At 45.9% G+C, this 11,205-nt stretch overlaps 1 protein-coding gene across 1 annotated transcript in view; it reads left to right on the top strand.

The window, feature by feature from the left end:
• pola1 (polymerase (DNA directed), alpha 1) overlaps nucleotides 1–11,205 on the top strand; it is a 46,709-nt gene extending 35,504 nt beyond the window's left edge. The window contains exons 36-37 of the mRNA XM_053412985.1: nucleotides 3,799–3,895; nucleotides 10,123–11,205. Of these exons, the coding sequence (XP_053268960.1) occupies nucleotides 3,799–3,895; nucleotides 10,123–10,259 (234 nt within the window). The 3' untranslated portion in view covers nucleotides 10,260–11,205. The remainder of the gene's footprint in view (nucleotides 1–3,798; nucleotides 3,896–10,122) is intronic.

An 11,205-nucleotide genomic window follows, 5' to 3' on the forward strand; every position in this document is an offset into this window, starting at 1 on the left:
CCTGAGTGCTTAGCTCAAATGCACTATATATATATATATTTTTTTTTTTTTTCTCACCCTGTCTCAAATCTTTGTCCCAACTTTCCTTTTCTTTCCCCCTTTTTATTCAATGCTTTCTTCCCCTGCTCCTTTCTTTTCATTCTCTTTCCCCACCCTCCCTCCCTCCTTAGCTCTTCCACTCATTCTCTCTTCTCCTGGCTCGCTCTCTCTCTCTCTCCTCCTCTCACCCTCCCTTTCTGTCTCTCTCTCTCTTTTTCTCTTCTCGTTTTATTGATGTACGCTCAGGCGCCCATTAGAGCTCCCTTTTTCCCTCTAGTGGAAATTGCAGCATGTTAATTTTCACACAAATTACGGCAATAGCAGGTATCTCTATTTGATACATTATAGCGGGAGCAATCAGAGATAATTGAGTGCCTTTCAGAGGGAGACGGCTGCATTCACTGCCAGCTCAAAGCTGCCCCATTATCGCCTAATCGCTCTTTAAACACTGAATTTTGCCGAACAAAAATTCTTGTCATAATTTTGCTTAAGTGTATTTGGAAATCACAGTCCTTTGAGTGAGGATAATTGAAATCAAATCCCTTTCACTGGAGCTGACATTTCTACATTTCCCCCCAATTGAAATTAATTTCAAAAATTGAGCATGAATATCTTCAAATAGCAGGCAATTATGCCTTTCAATGGGGAGAAATTACCGGTGCTGAATCGTTGGAGGCTTGCGGGCGAGAGCACCAGTTAAATGCCTTTGTTTCCTGCCGTGTTTGCCTAGTAAAGATTTACATATATTGACTCATTATGGTGTCTTGTGAAGCTGATCGGCGTGACTACCACAACCGGCAATAATGCTCATCGCATCTAAAAAGCTCAAGAGTTTCAAAGCCTCGTGGCCTCACAGCTGAGGCAAAATGTATGTTTGTTTCTCCGGCTCCCTCTCCTTTCTCACACCCTCTCCCCTTCTGCAGCTGCAGTTGTGCGAGGGCTCGGGCGCGTGTTTGCATCCTAGCTGGAGAACAGTATTTAGGGGAAAGTGCGTAACGCGGAGGCCTTGTTTGTGTCACCCGTGCTGATATTTTCCTCTAAGTCGTATCTATGTCAAGGGATTGAATGGTTGTAGTCTGTCAGCAGCTGCACACTTTCCCTCCTCCGTAAACTCTGTTTGGCCTCCTGCACTTTTCTTACGTTCTCGCAGAGATATTGTGTGTCTAGCTTTTCTTTAACTGCTGCAGTGATATACCCGAGTGACAGTATAGTGCGCCAAACTTCGCTGGCGGTCGGATGTGTGTCTTTGTGTGCGTCTTCTTAAAGATAGAGGCAGGTGTTTTTAAGACTCGGAGGAAGACTTGAGTGCTCGTTTTATTGTGCCAGCCGTTTTAGACTCTGTTGCTCTGTGATTTGGATCAATTTGTATGATTTAGCCGCCTTTTCTTATGCTTTACTTTCCCTTTATTCTATACATCCTCTCTCCATGGCGTCTTTCTACTCTCACACACATGCACAAATCTCCCTCTTCCTTTTAGCTTAACTGTGTTCATGCAACAGGATTGTGTGTGTGTGTGCGTGCGTGCCCGTAGGGGGGAGTCACTCGGGGAGCAGGGAGGCAAAGGAGCAAGGGGGCACAAGGTGGGGGTGCAGGGGGGGCGGGCTCCTACGCTTCCCGAGAGAGAGGCAATTTCACAGCTGGTTTGCTCCTTAGGCAGTCAGGCTGAAAATGCTGCAGATTTGTGGAGCAAATTGAAATGGTGTCAGTGCAGGAACAAAGCACCGAGCTGAATGACGAGGTAGGCGTGTGCATGTGTACGTTGTGTGTGTGAATGTTGTGTGTGTGATGGAGGGAGGGAGGGAGGGAGAGAGAGAGAGAGAGTGTGTGTGTGTGCGTGTGCGTGTGTGAGGGAGAGAGTGAGGTGGGGTTGAGGGGCTCTAAATTCAATAACAACCCTGTAAAATTTTAGCCACGCCTTTCTGACACCTGTCAATCAGTTGGCAGCAACGGGCCCGCCCACAATCAGCTTTATATTGTTTGAATGTGCCCGTGCGCCGGGTGCGAGCTTGTGCACTTGCGTGTGTGCTCTCTGTGTGTTGTTATTTTCAGGAGGACGAAGCGGTGTCTGTGCCGACTGGGCTTGTTCAACCTTGGCAACCGTAACCGAGGCTCCATTATGGGATGCGCATGGTTTTGTTTGTTGACTAGGCAGTGCATCAATGGTCAACAGCTGTGTGTGCCATGTGGGCAGCCATAGTGCGCCATTTAACACACACACACACACACACACACACACACACACACACACACACACACATTAACTCACTCACTCATGTTCGCACATCACATAGTTTCCATTTAGTTGCATTAGATGCTCTTGCCACTTGATTATGCCGCAGTAGTAAAAACTGAAATTACAATTACGCACATTGCCGATTGGCAGGTATAATGGGCGAACACAAATTCACTTCACTCACACGCACACACTCTCGCACACACACACACGAATTGGGGGGATTCTTCCTGGTGGTAATAATAAAGCACTCGGCGCACACCTGATGGCAGTGTGGGGTCGGGGCTTAGCGTGCCCTCTCCAGCATAGCAGGGAAATGACGAGCCAATAACTGCAATTAAACATGCAGTATAATGGCTAATCAAATTGACAGCCTCGGCTGCTCGCATACCTCTCTCACAATGGCTTATCACAACAAACTATTATGAGGGAGGGTATTTCAGGCCCGATCCCCTCTTTTCTTTCTCTCTCTTTCCGTCTCACTGTCTGACTCTCTTCATCTCTCACTTCTTTCTGTATCTTTACCATTTTCTCTCTTTTTTTTCTTCTCGTTTTTCTCCCTCCCACCTCTCTGTCTCGCTCATCCTCCTCCTCATCTCTCTCTCCCTCTCCCTCTGGCAGGCTGTCGTGTGGCTCCAGTTAATTGCAGTGGAGATTAACAAAGCAAGCAAATTTGTTTTCTTGCTTTAGCGTGTCACACAGAGGAAAGGAAATGTGATCAGGGAGGTAGAGTCCTACGAGCAGGGTGCACGTTCACGGAGTCACGCTCAATCAGCATGTTCCTTCAGGTGGTAAACCGGGTTGATTCATCTGTTTTGGATGCTTTTACACCCCCTCACGATTCTGACTCCACTCCCAAATGATCATAATAGAAACTAATAACCTTCTTAGACAAACAGGAAATAAAGGGATGGTAGAAGTGTTGGTGTGTCACCACTTGTTGGATACAATTCACACATCACGGAGAAACGACAAAAAGACGAACCTGGATTGATCTGTCCAAAAATCCAAGAGGATTCTCCCTACCCTGTCTAGTGCCCCTGAGCAAGGCACCTTACTCCCCCAACATCTGCTCCCGGGGCGCCGTACATGGTCGCTCATTGCTCTGTGTGTTCTGCACCAGATGGGTCAAAAGCAGAGGATAAATTTCCCTACCTGCATGAGTGTGCATGTCTGTGCATGTGTTTGGGATAAATAAATGTATCTAATCTTAATCTTCTGTTGAATATGATCAGAGAGTAGACGCGATACAGATGCTGTATTTACACAATGTCGCCAGAATCAGGTGAACAAAAACTGCTCATGTTTCGATCAATTGTCCAGAACACAACAGTTGTGGTCAATTGTTTTGAGCTTGGTCCCTGGTAAATAAACTCAACTAAAGTAGGGAAAGAATGGAGATAATGTCCAGATGGAAGATTAGGAGGTGGAGAATGTTTTACTTTCGTATTCATCAGCTCATGTGGCTCATTGGTTCCATCTTGTCTTTGAAATAACACTGTTTTTGTGTGTGTTTTCTCTACAGTACTCCGAGAAGGCCCTTTACAACCAGCTCTGCTTCTACAGATTCATCTTTGACTGGGACTATGCCGTTACCAAAGTCCTGCAGGGTGATGAGAAAAGTAAGACCACACACACACACACACACACACACACATCATACGTGCCACTGTACTGTTGTGTTCTGTCTCAACTTTCAGTCTTTTACTTTGTCTTGCAGGATTTATTTTTTTGCCATTTTTCACTGTAGTAGCTGTAGAACCAGGCCTATATTTTAAAACTAGATTATAGGTTATTCTTTTCCTGCCATTTCTTTATGATTCCTCCTTTGGAATTAATATCAAGTTACCAGAGTGACTGTCGGAAGTTTGAATTTTGATGCCTTAACAATGCTTCCTCGCAAATAGGCATCCAACATAGCATTAGCAATCAATGGCTCAACGTAAACCTTTTACCCAGGCTGCACTTACAATATTCACCGATGATGTGACATGCTCAGCACACAAGTAACAGAGTATGGCCATTGGATACGGGAGGGGGGGTTAAGGACATTCAGCTCCTCGAGTCGACAGCCCTAATTTAGGAGACGGATTCAATCACACACACATACAGAATGCAAAACGCTCCAATCACTGGAAGAAAGAAGGAAAGAGCCCTCCATTGCTCTCCCTCTACCCCGGCCCTCACTGTCCATCTCTGCCGCTTTTGCTCCTTTGCTCTCTCTCATTTCTCTCTCTCTCTCTCTCTCTCTCTCTCTCTCCCTCTCTTGGACAGGCACTCGTTTGGCTGTGTTGATTGAAAACAGGTTTTAGATTTGGGGAAATGATAGGGGGAGTAATGGGCGCGCTGACGAAAGGATAGCCCTTCTCCTATAATGGGACATGGAGCGTATATTTCCCCCCTTGGACTCAAATAGACGCTACTCCAGCGCTCTGGGCGCGCTCGGTAGGCGTCAGCTACAAGGCCTCTTTACCCATAGTTCTCACTGATTGATGTCACTTGATTAGAAAGGGCCGCTAGGCCGAGTGATTTATTTATTTGATTAAATATTTATGTATGTATGTATGCCTGAATGCTGCAAAGTGTGCGCGCTGGGCTGGACCTGAACGAGGCAGAGAAAGAGTAAGACAGCAGAGGTAAATACATTGTGTAATCAACAGATGACCACTCAGAAGATGGAGGGAGCTGAAATAGAGGGATTGGCCGGTTGTGGAGGAGGGAAGGGAAGGAGTACTAACATGATTATAGCCTCCATTTTTGCCTTCTTTTATTTCTGCCTTTTCCAAGATTTGAGAAATCATCCCCAATCAATTCTCCACTCTCCTTTCTTTATGTTCCGTGGCTTTGCAGTGTTTGTGATCCAGTCTGCACTTTCTTCTCTTGAGTGTCTGGCTCATCTGTGGACTTCAAAACGATATAGTACAATACACAATGCAATCTTCACTTGGTCTTGCAGCCCCGGACATGTGTGTTCACAGTTTACTGGACATGTAGAATGCACAGCGAACACACATGGTTGACGGTTGCGGAGCAGGTTAGGTTTGTGGCAGCAGGCATCTACTGGTCCACTGACGACAGGCTGAAACAAAACACACCTCACATGTAGGGGCGACAACTTTTTGGGTTAGAGAGCTCTTAAAATAAATGAAAGACGAGGGCAGTGGACATTTTAAACCTGCCTGTTTGGAATGGGCTGTTTATCTGGCCCGAAAGAAAAGCTGCTTGTTGCAGCTTTTCTTTCTCAAACAGTAGAAGTGACCTGCAGCGGTTGAGCCACAACATGTAAAGACCGGCTGCAGGACTCATTCTACAAACAGATGTTGATTTTGGAATTGTTAGATAAGTATGTTACAGTTTGCAGTTTGCGGAGATCCGCTTGTTTGATTTCGCAATTTGCCAAACTGAGAGTGAGATATCTGAGCCCACAAGTAGTTTGTTAGTTCATGGAGGACTGCAGGGATGCTTCCACCACTGAACAAAGCATGTGAGCAGGTGTAGGTCACTGTGTCGCTCATAATGCTTCACATTGGTATCTGTGGTCCCAGTGCTGCAACACTGTCTACAGCAAATGGTTTATCCAACACACACACACACACGGATGGATTCATCGGGCAGAGGAGAATGCATGTATACACATTCTCATGCTGCTATAAAATATAGGTTCACGGTGTTATCCCTCAGTCCTGGGGCAGTAATACCCCATATTACTGCATTACACACCCAGGGGCCACACTGCTCCGATTACAGGGAGGAGACATACAATCCTATACACCTGACTTGTCTCTGTTGTGTGTCTGTGCACAGTCCAGTATCTCTGTGGGGCCTATGGTGATTTGCAACACCGATTTGACTTACTGTACGTGGTGATAATGTTCTGTAGTGAAAGACCAAGCTGCAGCCGTGTCCACTAGAAGAGACGGGTGGACGAGGTGCGAGTGGATATAAGTTTAAATTGGAAGCATTTGAGATAAAAGGAATTTGATGCATGCAATCAGAGGTCTTGGTTTATGACATTTGGAATTCTGGGATAAAAAAAAGAATGTTATCTAAATTAAACAGTTTTTCCCTTTGCCAACAAACCCCATGAAAATACCTAAACCCATCAATGTCCAAGGTACATTGCATATTTTATATATTTCATGTGGACAATGAAAATTAAAAACGGGACCTGGGTCATCAGATGGTAAATACAAAAGTTCACGGTAAAGGGACAGTACGTGTGTTTTAGCCAATCAAAAAGTGGATTTGCTCTGATGTTACTCTCTCTAAACATGCATCCTCCTAGGGCTTAAAGCTGAGAATGACTCGGAGAGGAAGATTGAAGAGAATTGAGATACAAACTAAACATGTTCGTTCTTTGAGAGGATTTATTAACAAAGAAACACACCAGCCTTATCCTTTTAATGTTCACACTTACTGTTGTTTACCAAACCCTCAGGTAAAGGAGCTCCATGCTATACCGGAATACTCGTGCCGTCATTTAGTCTCGATCATATCTGGTTATTTATGTATCGCAGAGCGCGTGTGTGTTTACATGTGTTCAGGACATACACAATGAAGCACATTTAAGTGAAATAGCTTCACACAGAAAAGCTGTGAGGCAAAGCTGAATGGGATTTGATCAGCTTGAGTGTGTGTCTGTGTGTGTGTGTGCATGCAGTGCGACAGCGTGTTTGTGTGTCTGTCTTATCTACATGTACATTGCATTTTTGTGCTTGATTGCTGCGACTGAGTAAAACATGGAGGTAATTTCACCCGCTCCAGGAGATCTCTAATAGATTATACACACACACACAGACACACACAGACACACACACACTAGGAAATAAACATGCTGTCCGTTCCTTTGCTGGGAACATCCCGTATCAATGACTTTCAAATCATTTCATGCCACCTTTCTTCTCTCCGTCTCCCCCCTGCTCTCCCTTTTCATCCCTCCCCCCCTCTCCTTTCCTCGCTCTATCTGTTGCCTTTTCTCTTCCCTCCGTCACTCCTCCCCTCCAGGTCTCCGTCTTGAGTGTGGGCCGTATGATTGCATGTGTGAGCAATAACGTAATTTCGCCGCATTGATAAAATATAAATTGTCCTTGAGCCGCGCTTTTCTAATGATCCATTTACCGACAGCTTCCCTGCCACCTCTCAGCGCTCCGCTCTCGGTCCTTGTCTACCCTCCCACTCCTCTCCCTCTCTCTTCTTTCTCTTCTCCTCCCTTCCCTCGCTTTACTCTCCATTTTCTTCCAGCTCTCTCTCGCTCTCTCTCCTCATCTTCCACCCTCCCTCTCTCCGGCGATACAAAGCGGGGTGGCAAAATCTGCGGGTGCGATTGTCAAATCAATTATTCATTCTGTGCAATTACACTCACACAAAGAAGTTTCCCCGTGCTCCGAGTGGTGATTAAATTAACTGCTATTCCAGCTGCCCGTCGCCACCAGCCTAATAGAATATTCATGGAGGCGGTCGACGGAATGGCCGATCTCCATTAACTTCATCATGCTCACTTAATTACAGGCTTGTTATTGTATTTACACCTAGTTAGAGCGTGCAGAGCCCTGATCTACTCGTGCCCAGCATCGCCAGTGTGCATGAGTGTGTGGCAACACCTAGTTAGAGGAGAGATAACCCCTGATGCACTCACTGTGCACATGTGCGTGTGAGTCTTTGTGAAATATGTGTGTGAGACAGTGAGTAACGTGGAATCCGCACCACCGGTTTTCTGTCCCGTGCTGCTAATCACTCAAAGTTTTTCCCCCTAAAGCTGCATTTTCCTCCACAGTATGCTTTCTATCAGCACGGCGTTTTCCATCTTTCATTTTCATCAGCATCTCTTTCTCCCGTTTCCTCCATGTCTCGGCCTTTTCCCAACACCGCTGTCTCCCCTCTCGTCTCTCCTCCTGCCTCTTACTCGCTTTTTAAGGGAGGCTATTTATTTGAACTGCACTCCCCACTGTGCTCTGACTCGCTGCGAGGTCTGTCCCTCTTTCTTTTCCTCTCTGTGACTCTTAAATCATTCTTTTATCTGTTCGCCACACAGTGATTGAGGTGGAAAAAGAGAAAGGAGTGAGGAAGAGGAGAGGAGGGGGAGAATTATTTTCTCCTACCTTTCAGAAATGATGACATGATTGCTTTCGCTTGATCATGCATCATCACTCCCTTCTATTCCCCAGATAAATAGACTAGTTTGTCTTTTGCTGCCTCTCCTCTCCCACCTTCTCTCCCTCCATCCATATCCTCGCTAACATGGGGATTATCTGGTAATAGTTGCTGCTGATGTTTAAGTCAACCACACCATCTCCAGTGTGTGTGTGTGAGAGAGTACAAGTGCATGCATGTGTGATTAGTTTGTCACGCGGATGTTTTTTAGTCGCCATGACTCTGGTTTAGTGTGCTTTTATAAGTGTTTAACTGCCATCAGTTGACTGTGTGTGTGTGTGTGTGCGTGAGCATGCGTGTGTGTGTGTGTGTGTGTGTGTGTGTGCGTGCGAGTGAGAGAGAGAGAGACACTGTTGATCTTTGTGTATCTAACCTTTGTTCCCTTGGACAGTCGGTGGGTTGGTATTTATCCAGCAGCCACTAATGTAATGGACAGGAAGACAGGAGATAGGGCTGCGGAGATGGCGAGGACATGACAACTGGCCATATGGAGTGTGTGTGTGTGCGTGTGTGTATGATTGTGTGCGCTCTCATGTGTTTTCTATACAGCGTGTCATCTCAATAAATCACAGACATGCATCCAAAAAGAAATTAGTAAATCTAGAAAAATAAAATAATTCTGTCTTTTTAGACTGTTGCTTTCACTTCTGAAACAATGGACAGATCACTTGATTAATTATTCCTTCACTGGTTCCATCTTATATTAAACTATTTAGTTTTACTGCATCAGAAAATCGTGGAAAAACAAACCCTCTTGGTCTTTTTTGAATTTATTTTAAAAAAATCTTGTTCGTGATAAATATACATGGGAACAAATTAGCTGCGAAATCAAATCACTGCCAAACCAAACTTTCTCTTTCTTATTTCCACTTTCCTGTTTTTCTTGTCAGCTCACTATTATTCCAGATGTGGCCGCTTTGCCGCATGCTTTTGCTTCGATAGTGTGTTATTACTTGGTTTCACGATCCTTCATCTACACTTGACGCTCAGTATAATGTTGAAAAGATTTGATTTCGGTGGCCACCCAGCCCATGATAGTCAGCTCTCAGTCTCCTCTCTGGCTTTATTACGGCCCACCTGAAGGGATAACAGGGACGAGATATTGACTCCATGCGCTCGTTGGGCTTTTCCATCGATCTCATGATCCTGCGCTCGCGCGTGTGTGTGCGCGCACATGCCGTCATCGACCCATCAGTCCAATTCTGTGCGACGTCTCAGGCCCTCAGAGAGATAGGAACACTGGCAGATGGCATTAGATCTGTTAGCTCTCCATTTCAGCGAGAAACGCTCAGTGTTTGTTAATGAGGAGACAAAGATGGTGGGCATGGTGCTCCACTTACTCAGGAAGATGTCCGGGTAAATTAATTGTCCGGGTCAGACACATTCCCATCATCAGGAACATATCCACGAAATCAACGAAAGTCAATAGTGATAAACAGGAAAGCATAGAGAAGAACAAAGTAGCTTCACTCCTTCATTTGTTAGAAACAACATCAACGCGCCCGATTGCTCCAGACTCAAACGGGGCCGGTAGCATATCCAAACTTCTCTGTTTCAGTGGCTCTTAAACTCCGGAGCAGGGTTGATGCATTTTCTAAATAAAAGCGAAGTGGAATGGATGTCGCCACGTTTGCGGAGCTTGTTGATCTTCTGTTGCGCTCCGGCAGTGGTAACTCTTCTTTCCTCTCTTCTCCTGCAGCTCTTGTTTCCCGGTGGAACAGGGAGAAGGAAGTGTATCGCAGGCTGAAGGATGTGTCGGACAAAGCCTTGGCCACCAGCGGCTACTCGGAGATTAACCTGGCCAAACTCTTCCAGGCCTTCTCCACCCTCAAGTAAAACAATACACACACACGTCTGCCAAAGACCACCACCAGGCGGCCTTGACGTCTGACTCGGAGCTGGACATTCACACAATCAGCCAGATGTGTTCTCTACAGGTTTTTTTTTGGGGGGGGGGTTGATGATAGCAGGTATGAATGATTTTGGGCTCTGACCTTCATATCACCCTCCCTGGACCTAATGGGCTTGTTGTATGGCTTAAAATCAAATCACACCTTTCTCCTCCACCACACATAGGCACTCGATCCGCGCACACACACGCGCATGCTCTTGTGGCCTGACCCCATCACTCTGCCGCTAAAGGGGGAGCAGCAATCATACTTAAATGAAAGTCTATTGTGTGTGTGGAGGCTGGCTGTGTCCAGATGTGTGTGTGAATGCGAGTGCGCGTAAAAAATGACTTATTCTCGGTGCAGCCAGCGTCCTCCAAAAGCCGCTAATTAGCCAATGATAGTGACTCTGGCCACTAAGACCACTGGATGCCAGCAGCGATCGGACACTTGTTCTGATTACCACCATTCATCCCCGAATGTGCGAGCGTGCACGTGTGAGCGCGCGTGCACGCTCCCGTGTGTCGGATCAGGAGATGAAAGGAAGAAGCGAGGAGGATGCAGGGAGTGACGGGGTGAAGGAGGCCACACGCGCTGCTCCCTCGCTCTTTTGTCTCCATATCGAACAGCTCATCTCCTTCTCCTCCGCTGCCTCTGTTTAACCGATGTCATTTCATCCATTTCACTCCTCACTTCCACCCCCCCCGGCCCCCTCCTCTCTGTGCAGATTGTGTTTTAATGTGTGTCATTTTCCGTGTGTCCAGTTCATATTGCTCAGTAGGGTTTGTGTAATGATTTTTTTTGTTGTTGTAATAACTAGAATATTCCATGTTGGGTGTTTTTGATATTGATGAAAATCTTTTTGATACTGAAACTTCAATAAAAAAGCTAAA

The sequence above is a fragment of the Pleuronectes platessa genome, chromosome 20 (assembly GCF_947347685.1).
Source record: "Pleuronectes platessa chromosome 20, fPlePla1.1, whole genome shotgun sequence".
NCBI lineage: Eukaryota > Metazoa > Chordata > Actinopteri > Pleuronectiformes > Pleuronectidae > Pleuronectes > Pleuronectes platessa.